The following is a 25,654-nucleotide window of genomic DNA, read 5'->3' on the forward strand; positions in this document are numbered from 1 at the left end:
GTACACTGAGACAAAAAAATACAAAGTTCAGGTAATCATTGATTTCCCACAGCAGCATAATGAGCTTCGGCTATGTGAATTAACCTTCTTTTTTTAATGCACTTTTTTCCATGGCTGTTTGTTTCTCAGTTGGGTTCCAGCGTGTGAAGCGTCGTTCTCGTCAGTCTGGGTAATGTGATCTTTGTAGGACAAAACAATGGTTGCTTCATGTAACGAAATTCCTGATCTGACTCGAACAATACACCCATTATGGACTTTTATTTGCCTTTCAAATGTTTTGATTGCAATTCTTAAATTAACTGCTTGCTTTGCATTCAGCGCAGTCACAATGCCGGTGGCATTTCCATCCGTCACCATCACATTCTCTTTAAATATGTTTGAAATGAAAATGAGTCGATGTAATTAAATGCTTTCAAGTAGAAGAAACACGAAGAAAACAAAAAGATTAAAACCTCCGAACACTGAATGCTAAAAATGCTAACGTTACCTGTTACACAGGAGCATCTACTACTTTTTCTAATGTTGGTTCTGTACATGACCACAATGAATTTTAAATGAAACAGCTCAGATGCAGTTGAACTGCAGACTTTCAGCTTTAATTCAGTGGGTTGAACAAAAAGATTGCATAAAAATGTGAGGAACTAAAGCCTTTTTTTAACACAATTTTTGGACGATTGACTCAAAGGCTATTTCATGGGCAGGTGGGGGCAATTCCTTCATTATGTCATTATCAATGAAGCACCCCCCTGATATAAGGGGGTGCTTGTATGTGGAACAGACAACATGCAGGTGAAACAAGCCATCCTTAAGCTGAAAAAACTCATCTGAGAAATTGCCACAATTTTAGGAGTGGCAAAATCTACATCCTGAGAAAGAAAGAAAAGAAAGAAAGAAAGAAAGAAAGAAAGAAAGAAAGAAAGAAAGAAAGAAAGAAAGAAAGAAAGAAAGAAAGAAAGAAAGAAAGAAAGAAAGAAAGAAAGAAAGAAAGGAAGGAAGGAAGGAAGGAAGGGAAAGGAAGGAAGGAAGGAAGGAAGGAAGGAAGAGAAGAGAAATCACTGGTGAACTCAGCAACGCAAAAAGACCTGGACATCTACGGAAGACAACAGTGGTGGATAATATCAGAATCATTTCCATGGTGAAGAGAAACCCCTTGAAAACAGCCAAACAAGTGAACAACACTAGGAGGTAGAGTCTCCATATCCAAGTCTACCATAAAGAGAAGACTGCATGAAAGTATATACAGAGGGTGCACTGCAAGGTGCAAGCCACTCATAAGAATCAAGAATAGAAAGGCTACATTGGACTTTGATAAAAAAAACATCTATAAAAGCCAGCAGAGTTCTGGAAAAACATTCTTTGGACAGATGAAACCAAGATGATGGCAAGAAAAAAGTCTGGAGAAGGTGTGGAAGAGCTGATGATCCAAAGCATAGCACATGATGTATAAAACATTTGGGGGGCAGTGTGATGGCTTGGGCGTGCATGGCTGCCAGTGGCACTGGGACACTAGTGTTTATCCATCATGTGACACAGGACAGAAGCACAAGAATGAATTGTGAGCTCTTCAGAGACACTGTCTGCTCAAATTCAGCTAAATGCAGTCACATTGATTGGGAGGTGTTTCATAATGACCCACAACATACAGCCAAAGCAACCCAGGAGTTTATTAAAGCAAAGAAGTGGAATATTCTTGAATGGCCAAGTCAGTCACCTGATCTGAACCCAATTGAGCTGCATTTCACTTGTTGAAGACTAAACTTGGGACAGAAAGGCCACAAACAAAGAGCAAGTGAAAGCGGCTGCAGTAAAGGCCTGGCAGAGCGTTAAACAGGAGCAAACCCAGAATCTGCTGATGTCCATGAGTTCAAGACTTAAGGCTCTCATTGCCAGCAAAGGGTTTTCAACCAAGTATTAGACTTGAACATTTTATTTGTGCGTCAATTCGAATCATATGATTGCCACTCTAAAAACTCAACTTTATCGAATTGTTGCCACAAAAACTCGTATTTATCATATTATCGGACGAAAACCAGAGTGGATCACAAAGTGGACTGCCTATTTTATTTTATAGTTCAATCTAGGCTAAATAACACTTGGCTGGTTATTTACTAAATTTACTTATTTGCTCGAATTAATCAAATGGTTTTTATTAAAACAATCATTTATCAATAATTGTTCTTGAAAACATCGGAATGAAGAAAACGTTGTGACAAAACCGGGCGTCATCATAGAATTGATGCTTCAAAGAGATTCAAAAAATTTGAGTTTTCCCATTTAAAAACTTGGGCCCCTAAGTGTGTTATTTGTCATACACAGGTGTTTGCCAGAAGGTGAGTGATGTCCATGTTGATGTTCCAAAATGCTCCCAAAGATTAGTTGGTCCTGCCACAAACCTGACCTTCCCTAACTCTACTTTTATTAATAATTAATTTATTCAATAATTCAAAAACATAAATATTGAGAAAAAGGGTTATTTAAAATAAATGTATGACCCTTGTGCAGTGTCCATCCATTTTGTTGTTCCCTTGTTTCTCTCTGTAAAACCTATTTGGCCAAACAAAAATATTCAAACTGTGATTCTGCTGATTACACAAGGCAGAAAAAAACATTGATTTTTGTGGTTTTATTGGATTTTAGAGATTATATTGCAAATTGCACTGTTCTTTGTTACTTTGGTTTTGCATCAGGTCTCCCTGTACTGGTATAGAAACAAAAGAAAACCTGTCATGGGAAAAAAATTCTCAGAATTCTGCACTGAAATCCATTTCTCAAAAGAGCAAACAGATTTTTTTATATTCAATTTTGAAATCTGACATGGGGCTAGACATATTTTCAGTTTCCCAGCTGCCCCAAGTCATGTGACTTGTGCTCTGATAAACTTCAGTCACTCTTTACTGCTGTACTGCAAGTTGGAGTGATATCACCCCCTCCCTTTCCCCCCCCCCCAGCAGCCAAACAACAGAACAATGGGAAGGTAACCAGTTAGCAGCTCCCTAACACAAGATAACAGCTGCCTGGTAGATCTAAGAACAACACTCAATAGTAAAATCCATGTCCCACTGAGACACATTCAGTTACATTGAAAAGGAAAAACAGCAGCCTGCCAGAAAGCATTTCTCTCCTAAAGTGCAGGCACAAGTCACATGACCAGGGGCAGCTGGGAAATTGACAAAATGTTAGCTCCATGTCAGATTTCAAAATTGAATATAAAAAAATCTGTTTGCTCTTTTGAGAAATGGATTTCAGTGCAGAATTCTGCTGGAGTAGCTCTATTAACTGATGTGTTTTGAAAAAAACATGTTTTCCGATGACAGGATCCCTTTAAGAAGCAGCAAAGAAAACATGCTAAAAAGTTATGACTGCCAAGTCCACCCAAATATTCACTTATAATACAGACCTCCCTCTATTTGCACATCGTTACCCTGACAGTTTCACAACCATTCACACTTCCAGTCCTGTGCATTGAAACATTAACACCTGACTCTATGAGGATTGTGGTACCATTGTGACTGGATTACACTTTCACACATCTGTGAGTTTCAGCCAACGCCAACTGAAAGATAAGTATTAAAAGTCACTGAGACATTAAGGGGGTTATTTACTTAATTTCAAATGTCAAAAACCCGAAAAATTTGTTTTTTTTAGTATAAAATTAGAATTTTAGTGAAAAAAAAGAATCTGAAAATCCGGCATCTCAGACCCGCTGAGGTTGCATATAAGTCAATGGGAGAAGACCCAAATATTTTTTGATCTGCACTGGGTTTCGTGCAATAATCCTAAATTTTCTGGGTTTTCGGGCAAAAATCCAAAAAAAATTGAGTTTTTTGGGTGGAAATTCCGATAAATTCGTAAAATTCATATTTTTCACGATTTTTTTCCCGCAAACAGAATTTTCGGGAAAGTTTATTAATAAATAAGCCGAAAAACCGTGTGCGGATTTGATCGTAGTTTTTTTCAGAAAATATTGAGATAAATTTGGACTTTAATAAATAACCCCCCATAGGGGGTTATTTACTAAACTCAGAATGGCAAAAACCCGAATTTGTTTTATTTTTTAGTATAAAATATGAATTTTTAGTGGAAAAAACAAAATCACAAATGTTTCGGAATTTATTATACCCCGAGGATGGAAAAAGTCAAAAACGAAAATTCAGCATCTCAGACCTGCCAAGGTTACATATAAGTCAATGGTGGAACACCCAAATATTTTTTGATCTGGGTTGGGTTTCGTGCAATTATCTGACGTTTTCAGAGTTTTCAAGTTTTTTCGGATTTTTTTTTTAGTTTATATAAACAAGCTGCTGTGTAGCCATGGGGGCAGCCATTCAAGCACAGGATACACAGTAGATAACAGATAAGTACTACTATAGTTTATATAAACAAGCTGCTGTGTAGCCATGGGGTCAGCCATTCAAGCACAGGATACACAGAAGATAACAGATAAGTACTACTATAGTTTATATAAACAAGCTGCTGTGTAGCCATGGGGCAGCCATTCAAGCACAGGATACACAGAAGATAACAGATAAGTACTACTATAGTTTATATAAACAAGCTGCTGTGTAGCCATGGGGCAGCCATTCAAGCACAGGATACACAGAAGATAACAGATAAGTACTACTATAGTTTATATAAACAAGCTGCTGTGTAGCCATGGGGCAGCCATTCAAGCACAGGATACACAGTAGATAACAGATAAGTACTACTATCGTTTATATAAACAAGCTGCTGTGTAGCCATGGGGGCAGCCATTCAAGCACAGGATACACAGTAGATAACAGATAAGTACTACTATAGTTTATAGAAACAAGCTGCTGTGTAGCCATGGGGGCAGCCATTCAAGCACAGGATACACAGTAGATAACAGATAAGTACTACTATAGTTTATATAAACAAGCTGCCGTGTAGCCATGGGGGCAGCCATTCAAGCACAGGATACACAGTAGATAACAGATAAGTACTACTATAGTTTATATATACAAGCTGCTGTGTAGCCATGGGGGCAGCCATTCAAAGGTTAAAAAGGAGAAAAGACACAGAATACACAGTAGATAACAGATAAGCACCGAAGAATCTCATTGTATATGACAGAGCTTATCTGTTATCTGCTGTGTATCCTGTGTCTTTTCTCCTTTTTAAGCTTTTTAGTGCTGATTTACATTGGAGTTTTACATGGTATAAATAAGGTTTATGGAAAGTTTCTTATCCTGAGGTCAATGTAAGTGGTTAAACAGTGCAACATGGATATAGGGCAGGCGTATAAATAAGGAGAATGATCTTGAGTGGGAGACCAGTAGGGAGGAATTGTCCAAAAGGGTTTTTTTATTGTAAGTGTGAACACATAACACATAAACCTGTAGTGCATGGTATAAGCCATATGTTAGCAGTGCTGAGGGTCTAGAAATAAAGCGGGTCATTTCCTATGGACTACATGTAATACAGAAGGATAATCACAGTCAGTGGACAATTAGTGGAAATTTCCATTGTAGTCAAAGAAAAGCCATTTTAGTTACTGGTCATTTATTATCAAATTTCCTAGGGAAAGTAGCAGTTTTGTAGTTCTCCAGGTGCTATAACCTTTGCCCTTGGTGTGTGAGAGTTGTGATCACCATTAATCATGTCCACCTTAGAAGGGATACTGCCATGATTCTTATGGTTTATTTTTTATTTCTAAATTACACTGTTTCCAAATAATTTACTCTACCATATAACATTTCATTCCTGAACCAAATTACCGTAAGATATTTTAGTTGTAATATTGGTGTTTAGGCGGTCATCTCAGGTCATTTTGCCTGGTCATGTGCTTTCAGAAACAGCCACCACATGATGGAACTGCTTTCTGGCAGGCTGTTGTTTCTCCTACTCAATGTAACTGAATGTGTCTCAGTGGGACCTGGATTTTACTATTAAGTGCTGTTCTTAGATCTACCAGGCAGCTGTTATCTTGTGTTAGGGAGCTGCTATCTGGTTACCTTCCCATTGTTCTGTTATTAGGCTGCTGGTGGTGAATAGCAGTACAGCAGTAAAGAGTGATTGAAGTTTATCAGAGCACAAGTCACATGGCTGGTGGCAGCTGGAAAATTGACAATATGTCTAGCCCCATGTCAGGATTTAAAATGAAATATAAAAAAAATCTGTTTGCTCTTTTAAAAAAACGATTCCAGTGCAGAATTCTGCTGGAGCAGCTCTATTAACTGATGCGTTTTGGGAAAAAAAACATGTTTTCCTGCGACAGAATCCCTTTAAGGCACTTGGTATGGGTGATTATCGTCACAAACTGCTAAATTTACAGTAGAAAGTTTCAGGGTGACCCAGGACCCTACCCATGTTCTAAACACAGCAGGTAGGTGAATGCAGTGCCCTAAAGCAATTTTTTTTCATTTTTGATTTCTCCTGTAAAGCAATTCTTATCACACAGTATCGCAGCGGATATTCATATTACATTAAATAAGCAAGGGCTGGTGAGTGTAGCTAAGCAAAGTCTAAATCTTATAGTGTTGAGAAATGTGGGAGAAATGATTCTCTATGTACATTGGACACTGTAAAACCCCCACTCCTCTATATTGGGATGTTACTTATTAGCTCTAACTAAACTTATGGCTCCAACTCAAAGAATTTGGTATCTTTCCAAGGTAAAAGGTTTTTCTCTGTGACGGTAATTAAACAACTGTCTCTATAACAACGAGGAGCGAACAGTATCTATTTAAATACAAACTCTTATCTTTATTTCATTGCATGTCAGTGAGTGTAAAGCAAGGTGATGAGTTCATTAGAGAAAGAAGGAGTATTTTTAATGAGATCAAATCAGTTAATAGTGCTGCTCCAGCAGAATTCTGCACGGAAATCCATTTCTCAAAAGAGCAAACAGATTTTTTTTTTATATTCAATTTTGAAATCTGACATGGGCCTAGACATATTGTCAATTTCCCAGCTGCCCCAAGTCATGTGACTTGTGCTCTGATAAACTTCAATCACTCTTTACTGCTGTACTGCAAGTTGGAGTGATATCCCCCCCTCCCTTTCCCCAAAAACAAAAGAACAATGGGAAGGTAACCAGATAACAGCTCCCTAACACAAGATAACAGCTGCCTGGTAGATCTAAGAACAACACTTAATAGTAAGAACCCATGTCCCACTGAGACACATTCAGTTACATTGAGAAGGAAAAACAGCAGCCTGCCAGAAAGCATTTCTCTCCTAAAGTGCAGGCACAAGGAGAGAAATGCTTATAAGGGTCGAATTTTGTTCATACATTATGAATGTGAGATTTATCACACCTGGACACAGTTCTAATTGGAATATTTGCCACCTGAAACCTGCTGAATTCCTTGGCAACTCAATGGCAAAGGTCTGTTGACTCACAAAAAGGATTCCTGATTCCCCAGCCTCTCCAGTCAAATAGCGTGGTGTCCGGAAAAGAGGTCGGCACCTCTCCAATATACATAGAGACAAAAAATTCAGACACTCAACAGCAAGTGAAGCGGGGCGGACTCCTGCGTGTTTATTCAAGTCTTGTGATGTAACGTTTTGGGGGTGGGCCCCTTCGATGTCTGACGAAGGGGCCCACCCCTGAAACGTTACATCACAAGACTTGAATAAACACGCAAAGATCTGTTGACCCATTTGAAGAGGTTAATATAGGCTTCCTGACATTCAAATTTCATTTGTTTTCTAATCAAACGTTCGGGTCATTCCAAATTTTAGACGATTTAATTTTTTCATAAATAACCTGCGTCGAACTGTGAGTACATTCAAATTTATTAGAGTAAAAGAAAATTCACAAATTCTAACTTGGACCTTTGATAAATAACCCCCAAAATGTATATAAACTAAAGAAACCTGTTTGAAACAATCAGCATAGGGGGCCAGTCAGGCTCTAATTAATGGGAAATTTTAATATATCGGGGTAGAACTTTGCTGTGGGGCCCAGTAACATCTAGTTACGCCACTGACCATGAAGTTTATCCTTTGCATCAACCAAGAAAATAAAATGCTGCCTCCCCCTATAGGAAGGCAGTTGGATAACCTCTGGGATTAGACAGTGTCAGCATAGTAGTGCAGTAGTTGCACTGGGGTCCTGGGTTTGATTCCAACCACTGCCATTTTAGCCATGACCATATAAAAAGGCTGAAGGTTATGGAGTCATGTAACTCTGAGGTGACTTCTAATAACTTCATTATTTTGCAACAGCGGGTACTTTCATTATAATACACAAGTTTCACACACCGTTTGGGTAAATTCAGCTTTAATTCAGTGGGTTGAACAAAAAGATTGCATAAAAATGTGAGGAACTAAAGTCTTTTTTTTTTTTTTAACACAATCACTTCATTTCAGAAATTTATGGGCCTAAAGGTCCCCATAGATTTCGCTTGCCGAACGACCGATTTTAGCGAAGTCCGACCAATCCTTCGAAATTATCGTGCGGTTAGTGGGATTCGAACGATTGAACATCTTACGATTTTTCGGCCGACATCTGTCAGGAAATTGATCGGCCAGGTTAAAAAATCTTTGTCGGCCCCAGTGCAGTGTATCTATGTTTGCAGGGCCAAGCAGGCAGCTCCCCTTTGTTTTCCTGGTAAATTGGTCTTTTTAGTTGATGGTAAATTCATACGATCGTTCTGAGAAAATTGTGGTCTCACGATCAGGATCTGATCTTTTAAAAATCTCAACATCTATGGCCAGTTTAACTGTAAATAACATTTACTTAATGAAAAGTTAATTTGCCAAACCTTCTCTGACCATATAAATATATTTGTACAAGTAATACCAGTGCATTCTTTGCATTCTCTTTTGTTAGATAAGCAAGTGCAGCCCTACAACCTGCCCAGCTAAACATTCCAAGCCCTGTTGTCCTCTCTGGTACATTCCATGCTACAGTATCACTTGCAAACTCTGACTTGTATATTGCCCAATCATACTTGCTGCCATTGCCTGTTACAGTTTAAATATTTTGCCAGCCTTGAGAAATGCCACTCAAGATTACAGAAAGACCCAATTGAAGGGGTAGAGAGCCAATTTGCAATTGGTTTTAATTTTTTATTATTTGTGGTTTTTGAGTTATTTAGCTTTTTATTCAGAAGCTACCCAGTTTGCAATCCCAGCCATCTGGTTGCTAGGGTGCAAATTACCCTAGCAACCTAGCAGCCATGCATTAAAGGGATACTGTCATGGGGAAAAAATGTTTTCAAAATGAATCAGTTAATAGTGCTGCTCCTGCAGAATTCTGCACTGAAATCCATTTCTCAAAAGATCAAACAGATTTTTTTATATTGAATTTTGAAATCTGACATGGGGCTAGACATATTTTCAATTTCCCAGCTGCCCCAAGTCATGTGACTTGTGCTCTGATAAACTTCAATCACTCTTTACTGCTGTACTGCAAGTTGGAGTGATATCACCCCCCTCCCCTTTTCCCCCCAGCAGCCAAACAAAAGAACAATGGGAAGGTAACCAGATAACAGCTCCCTAACACAAGATAACAGCTGCCTGGTAGATCTAAGTACAACACTCAATAGTAAAATCCAGGTCCCACTGAGACACATTTAGTTACATTGAGAAGGAAAAACAGCATTCTGCCAGAAAGCATTTCTCCCCTAAAGTGCAGGCACAAGTCACATGACCAGGGGCAGCTGGGAAATTGACAAAATGTCTAGCCCCATGTCAGATTTCAAAATTGAATATAAAAAAAAAAAAATCTGTCTGCTCTTTTGAGAAATGGATTTCAGTGCAGAATTCTGCTGGAGTAGCACTATTAACTGATTCATTTTGAATTTTTTTTTTTTTTTTTTAAGGAATATGAATAGGAGAGGCTAAATAGAAAGATGAGTAATAAAAAGTAACAATAACAATACATTTGTAGCCTTACAGAACATTTACTTTTTAGATGGGGTCAATGACTAGTCATTTGAAAGCTGGAAAGATTGAGGAGTTAAGTTGCTTAAAATTAATCATGTTATAGCATACATATGGGGTTATTTATTAAAGTTCAAATTGTGTTTGCCACGAAAAGTCTAGTTGATTTTTTTTTTTTTTTGGTCAAAACTCAAATTTTTGGGTAAAAAAGAAAATATATATATTATACCCCGATCTTGGAAATAGCTTGAATCTAAAAATACACCATCTAAAACCTGTCGAGGTCATGTAAGAGTCAACGGCAGACGTCCCTTGAACCATTTGAAGCCTTCATGATGTATAATTATTTTTCGGAGGGTTTTGCCCAAAAACCTGTATAATTCAAGTGATTTGAGTTTTTTTCCCCATGTAAAAATTTGTTTCATTCGCATTTTTGGGGTTTTCAACTTGAACTGGCAGAATATTGTTTTTTTCCCATTCGAGTTTTTTCTAAAATAAGAAACCATTCGAGTTGTGAGTTCATTCGAGGTATAAAAAGCTCTAACATTAGACCTTTAATAAATAACCCCCTTAAAGGACCAGTAACATCAATTTTTTTTAAAAAAAAACAAAAAACACAGACAAATTAAATGTTGAAATCGGCAAGTCTTTAAGAAATAACTTACTGAAACTCCGCTTGCGCTCCTCTTCAGAAAAGGTGACGATCCATCGTGCAGCGCTCGATTTCTCCTCCCTGGCTATCTCCAATAAACAAAGCAGAAAGGAGAAATCAAGCACCGCACGATGGATTGCCTTTTCTGCATAAGAATATTGAACACCCCGTTAAAGCCATAGTTTTCATCTGTCTAGCCAGTGATATTAGACAAAGGCCTCCCCAAAGCAGCAAATTACCCTTTCAAAATCCAAGCAAATAAAAAAAAAACTAAAAATAATAAAACAAAAAACAAATTTGACTGCCACGTTGTTTAGGAATCCTTTATTGAAGGTAACAAGTCGGTTATGTTCACTGTATTGAATGAAACATCACAATATCATACTGGGAAGAGTATCAGTACAGGTTTGGACCAGAGCAGACACTGACCAAGCCTTTTTTCGTGTCCCCCCCCAAAAAAAACCCCTAAAAAACAAACATAAGCTCTAGAGATCATTGCCTAATTCTCAACATTTTGCATCATCATAACATTTTAAGTTACAAATCTAAAATCTAGTGAATAAATAATGACATATGGTAGCCAAGAGATTTAAACCGCCCCCCACCCCAATTCCCACAAAATAAAAAAAGAAAAAAAAAAAAAAACACAAATGATCGGGTACAAGTATGTGATCATCTGTACAGATCCAGCAGGAAAAAAGAATTTACATAAAAATACCATCATTTTTAAATTTTTTTTTTTTTTTTTTAAATTCACACAAAAAGTAGCTGAAGACTGTCGTCAGCTCAAACTACACACAAAGGGCTGAAAAGATTAGAAACAGCAGGAGAATTGTCCCAAGGCCTCCCACAGCATGGAAATCATTCCTTAAAAAACAAAAAAAAAATGTACATTCCTTGTTGCCCCTCCAGGAATGTTTCTCTATAAATAATTCTATTCCTCCGTGTTTTCAGCATAAAACAGTTTTCTTTACATGCACTACTCAAAAGGGACCCATTAAAAATCAAATAAAGGTTATTGAAAAAAAAAATAGAATTAGACAGTCTTCAAGTACCTCGTGACAGTCGATCTGTACCATGCCCGTCGCTTAGAAAATGAAGGGAAAAAAAAAATCACTGAAACCCATGAAAATATCTCTGTATTTACGAAGATTTAAAATAGATTTTTTGTTTAATAGTATAATATAGTCATTTCAAAGTGAGAAGTTGAGCAAACAAGTCAAATTTATACCCACGTTACACAAAGCCAACATTTTACAAGGAAATTAATCAAAACTCGAAATCCACTGGGTGGGTTGGGAATGGAGGGGGGGGAGAAAAAAATGTCACAATTTACATTATAAAAGCTCGTTTTAGCTTAAAAAAAAATTCTTTAAAATAAAAGCCTGCAGCGATGAATCGACGTCAAAAATCAGGAAACGACGAACCATGAATTGAAGAGTACGGAGTCTTTCTGAAACGGTAATGATATGGTGTTGACCGTATTGGGGTCTTTAATGCCATTGGTAGGGGTGATGGGCGGGGTTTGGGGCGGGGAATGGATTCCAATTGCAACTTAACGGTGGAACAGTCAAAACCATATAAAAACGTAATAATGTCTCGTAGTACGATGGATAAGTGTTATATCATGCACGCGGAGGGGGGGAGGAGTTTAGTTGGAAAGCACTGTACCGTTCCAATACGACGGCATGCACCTCGGTACAACCAATAAAACTGCAGGAGGGGCGGGACGTGTTTCTAAGCGGCACGTCTGTATGTGCGGCAAGGTCCTCTCCAGATTTAAGTGTCAACGTTGGCTGTCGAGAATACTGCTAAGAGTGGCGAGGTTATAAAACAAAACCGAACAAACGGTGCAAAATACAAATCATTTCTCTTTTTTGTTTTTTTTTTTTATTTGTTTTTTTTTGTGTGTGTTTTTTTGCCTATTTTGTACACAGCCGAAGCTCCAACAGAAATCTCCCCTCGGTTTGAAGAGGACTGTGATTAAAGTTTTTTTTTTCCCCCAGACAGAAAACATAGTGGGAGATTTGTAAGGCTACCAGGGGTCTTCTAGGTCTCCAGAACCCTACAGGAAAGAAAAAAAAAAAAAAAAAAAAAACAGTTTTAATAATTTCTGCATATCGACATTCCCATCATTACTGCTAAACATGTTCATATTTAAAAGGTGGGGACAGACACCAGGCAAATATTTAACACAAAAAGTAGAGAAGATAAAAATGTGCTTGAGAAGGGAATGTTCCCTCTACATATATAGAAACATTGCTCAGCATTTGACCTTAAGGGTTTGTTCCCCTTTAAATTAACTGTTAGTATGATGCAGAGTGATATTCTGAGACAATTTGCAATTGGTTTTCATTTTTTATTATGTGTGGTTTTTGAGTTATTTAGCTTTTTATTCAGCAGTTTTCCAGTTTGCAATTTTAGCCATCTGGTTGCTGGGGGTCAAATTCCCCTAGCAACCATGCATTGATGTGAATAAGAGACTGGAATATGAATAGGAGAGGCCTGAATAGAAAGATGAGCAATAAAAAGTAGCACTAACGAAAAATTGTAGCCTTACAGAGAATTTGTTTTTAGATGGGGTCAGTGACCCCCATTTGGAAGCTGGAAAGACTCAGAAGGCAAACAATTCAAAAACTATACATACCATATATACTCGAGTATAAGCCGTCCCGAGTATAAGCCGAGGTACCTAATTTTACCTCCAACAACTGGGAAAGCTTATTGACTCGAGTATAAGCCGAGGGTGAGAAATGCAGCAGCTTCTGGTAAGTTTCAATCTCGTTTTTGGATGACTATTCTTAGGCACCGGCTACTATTCTAAGGCGCCGGCGAATATTCTTAGGCGCCGGCGAATATTCTTAGGCGTCGGCGACCGTTTTTGCGCTTGACCCGAGTATAAGCCGAGGTAGAGTTTTTCAGCATATTTTGGGGGCTGAAAAACTCGGCTTATACTCGAGTATATACGGTAATAATTAATGAAGGCCAGTAGAAACATGCTTGGAACAGGACATTCTATAAGATACTAAAAGTTAATGTAAAGGTGAACCACCCCTTTAAGCAGTATGGCGGCTCAGCGAGGAGAGTGTAAGCTCCATGGTACCATCTTTGAAGTAAAAAGTCATGGAACGTCCTGCGGTAAATGTGCATAACTATTAGGGATGCACCGAATTCAGGATTTGGCTGAACCGAATATGCAAATTAGGGATGGGGAGGGAAATCGCGTGACCTTTTGTCACAAAACAAGGAAGTAAAAATTTTTTACCCCTTCCCATCCGTAATTTGCATATGCAAATTAGGATTTGGTTCAGTATTCAGTCAAATCTTTCGTGAAGGGTTAGAGGGTTCTGCCGAATCTAAAATAGTGGATTTGGTGGACTAGGGATGCACCGAATAAACTATTTTGGATTTGGCCGAACCCCCTGAACCCTTTGTGAAAGATTCGGCTGAATACCGAACCAAACCCTAATTTGCATATGCAAATTAGGGGTGGGAAGGGGGGGAACATTTTACTTCCTTGTTTTGTGTCCAAGAGTAACGCAATTTCCCTCCCCACCACTTATTTGTATATGCAAGTTAGGATTAGGTTCGGCCAGGCAGAAGGATTTGGCCGAATCTGAATCCTGCTGAAAAAGGCCGAATCCTGGCAGAATCCCAAACCGAATCCTGGATTCAGTGCATCCCTAGTAACTATTCATGATAAAGCTGCTGAAGCTCCAACGTAACACACCAGGTACTCTAGATATTGAATAATTGTAACGGTTAAGGATATTTGAAGTCACTGAGGAGTTGGGTCTCATGCTTTTATACAGGTCATGTAACTACAAGACGACTTCGAACCACCTATTATAATACAAACGTTTCACCGAGTCATGTGACAGCAATGACTTCACTGTGCATGAATTATAACGGGTGACATCACTAAGCACCATTTACAGGTGGGGGACCGGTTATCCAGAATGCCTGGAACCTGGGGTTTTTCAGATAATGGATATTTCTGTAATTTGGATCTGCATACCTTATATCTACTTGAAAATCATTTAAACATTAAATAAACCCAATAGGCTGTCTATGGGAGATAGTCTTTCAGTAATTTGGAGCTTTCTGGATATTGGGTTTCCAGATAACGGACCCCATACCTGTATAAGAATATATTTTACAGAATACGCATACACATATATTACATATCTCTGTATGTAGAGTTTTAGTTCCCTGGCGTAACCTTAAGGTCATATTTAACCTCATTATCACACCACCTACCTGTTCATTTCTGTTTAACCTTTAATGGACGAATTGTTTTTAAGGTGTTTTACCCAACCAGTGGCAGCTTGTTCACCTACTGCCATACTAAAAGGGGAACCATCGTGAAAATTCTATATAAGCTTCATCATACTGAAATAAGAAACTTTCCAAATATAATCAATTAAATATTCTGCATTGTTTCTGAAATAATCAAGTTTATATTCACTATTCCTCTCTCAGCATCTGTTTCTCTTCATTCTGTCTTCATGCAGCAGTTGGGTGTCAGATATTCACTGACGGTTACATCCAATATATCTTATAGGGGGGGGCTTCCTTTCCTAGCAGATGTATTAGAGCTCACTCAAATAACTGATTCCAGTACAAACAAAATAACTGCCTTTAGCACAAATTCTGCATGTAGAGAGACATGATGTCTGGTGAGTTTAATAGAGTGAGCTCTAATACATCTTCTAGGCAAAAGGAGCCTCCTATAAGATATATTGGATGTAACTGTCAGTGAATATCTGACACCCAACTGCTGCATGAAGACAGAATGAAGAGAAACAGATGCTGAGAGAGGAATAGTGAATATAAACTTGATTATTTCAGAAAATTTCTTATTTCACTGTGCTGAAGTTAATATTAAATTTTAATTTTTGTGATAGTTCCCCTTAAAGGAAACCGGTCGCTAGAAATGTGGCTTGTTTTAATATTTGACACATAGAGGGTTATTTATCTAAGTTCTGAATTGATCTCAATATTTTCTGCTACAAACTCTGATAAAATCCGCTCGGGTTTAGTATTACATTCTCCCGAAAATTTGCTATGCGTAAGGAAAAAAAACCAAAAACCGATTCTCACGATTTTCTTCATCCGATTTTCACAATTCTTTCGGAATTTTCCAAAACCCAGCGCACATCAAAAAATCATTAGGACTGTGTGTATGTGGAGATATATATATATATATATATATATATATATATATATATATATATATATATATATATATATATATATCCTTATTGGAAGCAAAACCAGCCTATTGGGTTTATTTAATGTTTAAATTAATTTCTAGTAGACTTAAGGCATGATGACCCAAATTACAGAAAGATCCATTATCCGGAAAACTCCAGGTCCCGAGCATTCTGGATAACAGGTCCCATACGTGTGTGTGTGTGGGTGTATGTGTGGGTGTATAGATAGATAGGTGTGTGTGTATGTGGATAGATAGATAGGTGTGTGTATATACACACACCGAGTTATAAATGACTTACAGAGAAGTGCCTATTTTACCATTAGTTTCCTGTAAATAAGGGGTGTCAACTCAGAGAGCTGCTGGGAAGAATGTCATGAAGCTACAACCCACCGAGTGTCACATTCCTGCTTTAAATAACATGCATTATTCAGCCAGGCCTTAAATAAAGGCTTCTTGTTTAGGGACTTGGATTGTATGGCTTTATCATTCATGTAAACAAAGAACAAGCCCTGACAATAAGACAAGCGTGTGCTTTCAAGGAGGCCTAAAGCAGACGCATCACCACCGTTAGGCTATAGACCCGGCTTTAGAATCTCTGTGGCTTTAGAATCCATTGCACTCCTACTGGCTCTGGCCTGTCTCTGCACAAACAGGAGCGGGGTCGGCCTGATAGAGAGAAGCCGAGGCTGTGCCTAGTGTGCCGTTCGCTTCAATGTTAATTATAAAAGTGGTGAAAAAAGTGTGTAACATAAACCAATGTGACAGAGCAGAGGCGCATCAGGAGTTGCTTCCTGCAGCAGTAACCTAAACGTTTGCCCTTCTGACCTGCCCTCGCTGGACACAACAGCAAAAAGCTGTTCTTTAGAATTCATGATATTACAGGGACCTGTTATCCAGAATGCCTGGGATTTTCTGGATAATGAATCCTTCCGTAATTTGGATCTTCGTACCTTAAAGGAGAACTAAACCCTAAAAATGAATATGGCTAAAAATGTCCTATTTGATATAGTGAACTTATTGCACGAGGCTAAAGTTTCAGCTTGTCAATAGCAGCAATGATCCAGGACTTCAAACTTGTCACAGGGGGTCACCATCTTGGAAAGTGTCTGTGACACTCACATGCTCAGTGGGCTCTGATTGGCTGTTGAGAAGCTAAGCTTAGGGCTCGTCACTAATTATCCAGCAGAAAATGAGCTTCCCTGGCTGTAATATAAGCTGATGCTACAGGTTTGCTGATTATTCAATTCTGATGCTAATTGCACTGGTTTCTGTGCTGCCATGTAGTAATTATGTGTATTAATTACTAATCAGCCTTATATTGTGACATTTCTATTCTATGTGTACTGTATATTGTGAGTGGCTCCCTAAGCTCAGTAAGTGACAGCAGCACAGAGCATGTGCAGTGAATCAGCAGAAAAGAAGATGGGGAGCTACTGGGGCATCTTTGGAGACACAGATCTTTACTGCTAAAGGGCTGTGGTTGCCTTGGGCTGGTACAGAAGCACAAAACATCATGTACAACATTTCTACCTACTTCTTTAGTTTAACTTTACTTGTCCTTTAAAGGAACAGTGACACCAAATGTTTTAAATGCTTAATAACCCCAAATAGAGCTATAATAGTTAAGGCTCTATTCCCATTGGATTATTTTCAAATCTTCATCTTGAATTTGACATGCAAAGTGCCCATAGGAGAAAGGCAAAAAGGCAACAGCAGTTTGAATTCCTGAAATCAGCTTTGTACCCATAACCTAAAGCACCTAAGCTTTTTTTTCAGCATCTGCAGCTTAAATACATGATCACATCATGAACCCCAAAGACGTCTGAAGGAATAGAAACAAACATTTAAGCTGCAGACACTGAAAAAAGCTTAGGTGCTTTAGCTTATAAATCCAAGGGGAAGTAAGCCTTACTTATCCTCATAGCTATGTTGGGGGGAAATAAGTATTAAAAGAAATATGTGCTTATTGATTCTTTAATTCTACTAGAAAAACATTAAATAAACCCAATAGGCTGGTTTTGCTTCCAATAAGGATTAATTATATCTTAGTTGGGATCAACTACAAGCGACTGTTTTATCATCGCAAAGAAAAAGTAAATTTTTAAAAATATGGATTATTTGGAAAAAAAAATAGTCTATGGGAGACAGACTTTCTGGATAAAGGATCCCATACCTGTAGCATTAAAAACTGGTCATATCAAAGTCTACAAAAAAAATATACCATTACAAATGTTTTTAGGACAAGAGCACTCACCAATTTTACATTAAAGGTGTAGTTCACATTTAAGTTAATTTTTACTATGTTATAGAATAGGCAGTTTTAAGCAATTTATAAAAATGGTCTTCATTATTAATTTTTTTTTTTATCGTTTTTGAATTATTTGCCTACTTCTGATTCTCCCCAGCTTTCAAATGGGGTCATTGATTCCATCTAAAAACAAATACTTTGTAAGGCTACATATTTAATGTTATTGCTACTTTTTATTACAGGCCTCTCCTATTCATATTCCAGTCTCTTATTCAAATCAATGCATGGTTGCTAGGGGAATTTGAACCCTGGCAACCAAACAGCAGAAATTGCAAACTGGAGAGCTGCTGAATAAAGAAACTAAATCACTCAAAAAACACAAAATTAATTTAAACCAATGGCAAATTTTCTCAGAATATCACCCTCTACGTCGTATTAAAAGTTAACTCAAAGGTGAACAATCCCTTTAAAGCTATACGGGCAGGTATATGTCCCCTTTAAGGCCTAGTAACTGGTCCTACTCATCCCACTCCATGGACAAAAACCTGCCGAGCTAAACTGGACGACAATGACTTGCAAATATGAAACTAACTCTGCCATGCAATAAGGAAAAATATATAGTTGGCCCTGTTTAGGTTTTTAACAACAGAAATAATTTATTTAATCAAACAAATCTTTAGAGAGACTAAAGTCTGACACAGCAACTGAATTAAAGGGGAAAAAAAAGGGACAAATTCACATCTTATATCACAGCAACACACAAAAACGGCAGAAATTACACAATGCAAAATGGCATTAAATCTCCACAAAAAGAAAGTAAAACAATGAATGATAGATACAAGAACACAGAAGATATTGATGTAGAAAGTCTGCTTGAAGGAATAGCATAAAAAATAAAACAAAAACCAAAAGAGAATATTCGTTACACGTTTGCAAAGTGTCGGATACAACCGAGGGCTGTAAATGGAAAATGATAAGAGAATTAAAGGGGTTTTTCACCCTTAAATTAACTTTTAGTATGAAAGGGATATTCTGAGACAATTGGTTACTTTTTTATTATTTGTGGTTATTTTAGAAACAAGGCAGAATTTTTAATTGATTGTAGTTAGAAAGTTTCTTATTTCAGTATGATGAAGCTTATAGTAAATTTTCATATTTGGGCTAGTTCCCCTTTAAATTAATAAGTGTGATAACACTATAGGTATACAGGTATGAACAAAGCATCCAACCAGACATTCTGTTATTAATTGGCTGTTTTCAGAAATGGAAATCTGTAGCCAGCTAACTAATGCTATATTCTGTAGTCTACACGGCTGGACTCAAGAGACCCCCAATTCTTGCCAGTCTCCATATACAACACTAGCCGTAAAGGGGTTGTTCACCTTTAAATTAACTGTTGGTATGATATAGCGAGGGATATTCTGAGTTACTTTGCAGTTTGTTTTACTTTTTTATTATTTGTGTTTTTTTTTTACTTATTTAGCTTTTTATTCAGCAGATCTCCAGTTTGTAATTTCAGCCATCTGGTTGTTAGGGTCCAAATTCCCCTAGCAACCATGCATTGATTTGATTAAGAGTCTGGAATATGAATAGAAAGAGGAGGACTAAAAAGTAGCAATAACAATACATTTGTAGCCTCACAGAGCATTTTTTTTAGAAGGGGTCAGTGACCCCCACTTGAAGGCTAGAAAGAGTCAGAAGGCAAATAATTAAGAAACTATAATAAATAATGAAGACCAATTGAAAAGTTGCTTAGCCATTCTATAACATACGAAGAGTTAACTTAAAGGAAACTATACCCCACAAAAATGAATACTTGAGGAACAAATAGTTTATATCATATTAAGTGGCATACTAAAGAATTTTACCCAACTGGTATATATATATATTTAAGTAAATATTGCCCTTTTACATCTCTGTTAATTGGCTCATGTGACCTAACAATTTTTTTGGGTGCACATTGAATCATTCGATCCCGGGGGTGGCCCTTATTTTTTTAAAATGGCAATTTTCTATTTATAATTACCCAATGGCACATACTACTAGAAAAGTATATTATTATGAAATTGGTTTATTTACATAAAGCAGGGTTTTACATATGAGCTGTTTTATGCAATATCTTTTTATAGAGATCTACATTGTTTGAGGGGTATAGGTTTCCTTTAAAAAAGAAGAAAAGCTACTGAAGCAGTATTTTTCCAATAGATTAGCCACGATAGTGAAAGCTATAATAACACTATATTTATTTTGCAGAATGCTTTAACATGACTGAGTAAACAGCTCTAGAAGCTCTGTTTGTTTCGGATAGCAACTGCCACATTAGCTTGCTGTGACATCACTTCCTGCCCGAGTCTCTCCCTGCTCACTCATAGCTCTGGGCTCAGGTTACAGCACAGAAGGGAGGAGCAAACTGAGCATGCTCAAGCCCTAGCCCTGGAGGTTTAAGCTGAAAACAGGAAGTCTGATACAGAAGCCCATGAGTACACAATAGAAGGAAAGAAATGTGCGGTTTCTTTTGACAGAGGACTCAGAGCAGCATTACTTTGAGGGATTACTGGTATATTTATATAGACCTTTCTGATAAAGCTTACTAGCCTTTCCTTCTCCTTTAATCGTGATTTTTTTTTGGTTTTTATGAAGACGTGTAAATATTTTCAGATGCCAAGACAGATGTGGCAGTGATAAAATACCCACAGTTCTGTGTCAGTCTGTAGAATTGTCCTTTATGGTTATCATTATCAGCAAACCCTCTACCCTAAGGTTATGAGGGCCCACAATATACAAGGTTATTGGAATTCACAAAAAAACAATTCCTACAGTCTTGGAAGCTTTGTCGCTATGCTGTATGTCAACTGTTTTTTTGCGTTTTTTACAACAAAAAAAAAGTTTGAGTGGTAAATTTCCATTTAGGGGCTTGGTGGTGGGTTGCTGGGTGAGAAGCAAAGCATCTGATAACTAGTGTGATCTTTAGATAAAACAGGTTTGGGGATAAGTTGAAAAAAATAAAACATGCAGATCAAATCAGGGGGAAGATGTTACTCCATTTCTGGGTGACTTCGAGTAACTGGGTCATCCACAGGTTTACTGGAGGAAGAGGACGGTACTGAAGGTCCAGGTGAGGATTCTTCACCCTGATCTTTAACTAGCCTGTAACTACACAGCATCTCCTGCAGGAGTTCATGGTAGTTGCCCCTATGATTAATTCTCACTTCCCTCAGAGCTTCCACCAACTTCCCACGTGCTGAATTTTCCGCTGTTCCAGTGGGGTCCTTATTTAAGATTCAAGACCCCAGTGTCAGTAGGCAAAACAAAAAACATTTCTACACATTCTACAGAAATATTGCAGAAAAAAAAAAACAAGGTTACAAAAGAAACAGTGTAAATTGACTTCCTTCACCTACTTCTGCAAATAGGCAGCACTTAATACAGGTATGGGATCAGTTATCCAGAAATCTCCGAATTACGGAAAGGCCGTCTCCCATAGACTCCATTTTATCCAAATAATCCCAATTTTTAAAAATGATTTTCTTTTTCTGTGTAACAATAAAACAGTAGCTTGTACTTGATCCCAACTAAGATGCAGGAATGGGACCGTTATCCAGAATACGGAGGACCTGGTCTTTCCTGGATTACGGCTCTTCATACCTTAAGTCTACGAGAAAATCAAGTAAACATTAAAATAACCCAATAGGCTGGTTTTGCCTCCAATAAGGATTAACTTTATCTTAGTTGGGATCAAATAAAAGATACTGTTTTATTATTACAGGTATTAGACCGATTATCCAGAATACCTGGGGCCTGGAGTTTTCCAGATAATGGATCTTTCCATAATTTGATTCTTCATACCTTAAGTCTACTAGAAAATCCTGTAAACATGAAATAAACCCAATAGGCTGGTTTTGCTTCCAATAAGGATTAATTATATCTTAGTTGGGATCAAGTAAAAGCTACTGTTTTATTTTTAGAGAAAAAGGAAATAATTTTTAGAAAATTTGGATGATTTGATTATAATGGAGTCTAAGGGAGACGGCCTTTCAGTAATTCAGAGCTTTCTGGAAAATGAATCCCGAATAACGGATCCCATACATGCATAATGAATTCTTATTGGAAGCAAAACCAGCCTATTGGGTTTATTTCATGTTTACATGACTTTCTAGTAGACTTAAGGTATGAAGATCCAAATTACAGAAAGATCAGATATCTGGAAACCCCCAGGTCCCAAGTATTTCAGATAACAGGTCCCATAACTGCATCTTAGTTGGGATCAAGTACATCATACCGTTGTATTACAGAGAAAAAATAAATCAACAAAAAACAAAAAGGATTATAGTAGAGTCTACAGAGACTGCCTTTGAATAATTCGGAGCTTTCTGGATAACGGGTTTCCGGATAATGGATACCATACCTGTACTTGATCCCAACTAAGAAGCAAAATCAGTGTATTGGGTTTATTCAATGTTTACATGATTTTCTAGTAGACTTAAGGTAAGAAGATCCAAATTACGGAAAGATCCATTAACCGGAAAACCCCAGGTCCAGCGCATTCTGGATAACAGGTCCCTTACCTGTATCTTAGTTGGAATCAAGTACAACATACTGTTTTATTATTACACAGAAAAAGGAAATCAACTTTAAAAAATTGGATTATTTCATTATAGTGGAGTCTATGGGAGACACAGCCTTTGCTTCATTCGGAGCTTTCTGGAGAACGGGTTACCTTATAATGGATCCCATACCTGTAATGGATCCCAACTAAGATATAATTAATCCTTACTGGAAGCAAAACCAGTGTATTGGGTTTATTTAATGTTTACATGATTTTCTACTAGACTTGAAGATGCAAATTATGGAAAGATCCGTTATCAAGCAAACCCCTGGTCCTGAGCATTCTGGATAACAGGTCCCATACCTGTACGGCTTTGATTGCTTATAGCACGTTGAATTAGTAATGTGCGGTCAGGGTTTTCCTGACCCGCACCCGCCCTGCTCCAGCCCACACCCGTGCTTCCGGGTCCTTTTATAGACCAGTGCCGCCCGCGACGTCACAAAAGGGGTGGGGCGAGCAGACGCAAGACTATAAAACTGGAACCCGAAAGTTGGAAGCTGGAATTTGCAGGTGGGGAGAGCAGGAGAAGAGCTCAACCCGCGGGTCCCGCAGTTATCGGGTCAGCCTGCACATCACTTTGTTGAATGTATCATTATTGTAGTCCCTCTAAAAAAGGTTGCTCCTGGTGAAAAAGCAGCTTTCAAGTCATGGCAGAAGACTGCTTAACAAATTAAATATTAAAATGTAATATTTTTTTGGGGGCGGAACCATCACCACAGATTAAAATACCCTATGTAACAATTACCCTTTAATAATGAAGTAGATTATTTAACATTGCAAGTGTAAAAACATTTATGTAACCAGATAATAAAAGTGATCAAATAAAAATTTACCACTATGCACGGGGGAGGGGAAATTCTTTTAGTGATCAGAACTTACCCCGTCGCTCTCTCTATGTGGATTCAACCTATTATATACCTCTTCAATAACACTGCGTCTGAAAAGAACAAATTCGTTAGCTTGTTGGACTAAACAAACCGTTTCTAAAATTCTAATCTGCTCCTTTAAATTCGAATCTGCTTCTTTAATGGGGGACTATCACGCAACTATTCCTCTCTCAGCATCTGTTTCTCTTCATTCTCTCTTCATGCAGCAGTTGGGTGTCAGATATTCACTGACAGTTAGATCCAATATATCTTATAGGGGAGCTCCTTTTGCCTAGAAGATGTATAAGAGCTCACTCTATTAAACTCACCAGACATCATGTCTCTCTACATGCAGAATTTGTGCAAAAGGCAGTTATTTTGTTACATTTTGTTTGTACTGGAATCAGTTATTTGAGTGAGCTCTAATTCATCTGCTAGGAAAGGAAGCCCCCCCTATAAGATAGAGGAATAGTGAAGATAAACTTGATTATTTCAGAAACAATGCAGAATTTTTAATTGATTGTAATTACGAAAGTTTCTAGTTTCAGCATGACTGAAATTTTTAATTTTTGTGCTAGTTTAACTATTGCTGTACTATAAAACTGCAGTGCCCTCTCCTTGTCTGGATCCTTCCCTTTCTACTAAACTCACAGATCCAACTAAGGTGCAACTAAGCAAATTGTTATCTGGTCCAGACAAAACAAGATAATGCCACTCTCAGAACACATGAGAAACACCCATTTAGGGTGGAGACACGATCAGATTTGGGGACATAAGTCACCCGTGAAAAATCTCTTCTTAGAGACAACTAATCTCCCCGAACTGCCGCCCGCCGGCTAAAATGTAAATCGCCGGCGGGATGGCACTCAAAGCACTTCGTTTTCCGAAGTCGCCTCACAAGGAAGCTTCGAGCGACTTTGGAAAATGAAGCGCTCAGAGAGTCATCCGCCGGCGATTTACATTCTATCCGTCGGGCGGTAGTTCGGGGAGATTAGTTGCCCCGAAGAAGAGGAGATTTGTCGCCAGGCGATTTATGTCCCCGTCTCTGCCCTTAAGTTTGGCTGCTGTAAAAAAAAAAAAAAAAAAAAACACACACATTGATTGTAACTTACTTTGCTGCCAAGCCTCCACCTGGCGGTAAATGTGGGATGCTCTCTGCAGCTAAGATGCGCATTACATGGGCAAGATCTGGCATTCCTTCCTCCCCAGCGTTGGTCATGATTTCTAAAGAAGACATTTCCAAAATTGTTACACTGTATTTCAGTCAGGTTTATACAAGAAACGAGTCACGTGCATCTAAAGGCAGTCAATGCTTTGTACAGCAAGACCACTCACTTAAAGGACAAGGAAAGTCGGTAAATACGTGGGGGGGGGGGCGGACAAATGTTAGGCACCCCCCAGTGATTATATTTACTTACCTGACACCCCGGGCCGGTGCTCCTATCAGCAGAAAACTGCACCGGCCCCCCCAGGGTTATACCAGTGAGCAGCAGGGAGCGATTCTCTTTCTTCTACTTTCTTCTCACTGGTGCGCATGAGCAGTAGTGCGAAAAGCCGAATGTAACAAAGAAGTCGATATTTCGTTCTACTGCACATGCATCTGCCCTCGGAAATTTAAAGAAAGAAGAAGGAAGAGGATCGCTACGTGGTGGTCACTGCAATAACCACCAGACCAGTGGAGTTTTCTCCTGAGCACCGGCCTGTGGTGTGAGGTAAGTATATACAATCACTTGGGGGTGCCTAACTTTTGCCCCCCAAGTAAATATACATTTCCTTCTCCTTTAACCATGACATGGTGTTGATCATTTGCCTTCCAATTCGTTTCTCCTAAACGGAAGCAGATGTAACCTGCCCTGGGTTGTGGCGTGCTCTCCGCCGGTGCAGAGGCGTCAATGAATGGACAGTGATGTTCTGAGTTCCCCACCATTGATTCCCCTTACTGTCCATCCTCGTTTCTCGGCTCCCATTGGTCCTTCTGCCTTTAAATAGCTTCTTCCTGCTTCTCCCCTTGCCCAAGCTGGCTTCTGTATATTCAGTTCCTGCTCAAGCTCCATATGTATTGTTATCCTGGTTTTTGACTCCTGCCTGCCTCTGACTCAGATTCTGATCAACCCTATTCGTGTCTGCTAACTCTGGTTTTGGCCTCTGCCTGCCTACCGACGTTGATCCTTGCCGCCTGACTTCACTGTATGCTTTATCCTTGTCTGTATTA

At 38.4% G+C, this 25,654-nt stretch overlaps 1 protein-coding gene across 6 annotated transcripts in view; it reads right to left on the reverse strand.

The window, feature by feature from the left end:
- Window positions 1–12,504: 12,504 nt before the first annotated feature.
- ppm1b.L (protein phosphatase, Mg2+/Mn2+ dependent 1B L homeolog) overlaps window positions 12,505–25,654 on the reverse strand; it is a 31,997-nt gene continuing 18,847 nt past the window's right edge. For 3 of the 6 annotated variants that reach the window (XM_018261857.2, XM_018261858.2, XM_018261856.2), the window contains exons 4-6: window positions 24,555–24,666; window positions 23,456–23,513; window positions 20,847–21,239 (exon numbers count right to left, since the gene is read on the reverse strand). In XM_018261857.2, the coding sequence (XP_018117346.1) occupies window positions 21,006–21,239; window positions 23,456–23,513; window positions 24,555–24,666 (404 nt within the window). In that variant the 3' untranslated portion in view covers window positions 20,847–21,005. 6 annotated transcript variants of the gene reach the window in all.

Source organism: Xenopus laevis, chromosome 5L (genome assembly GCF_017654675.1).
Source record: "Xenopus laevis strain J_2021 chromosome 5L, Xenopus_laevis_v10.1, whole genome shotgun sequence".
NCBI lineage: Eukaryota > Metazoa > Chordata > Amphibia > Anura > Pipidae > Xenopus > Xenopus laevis.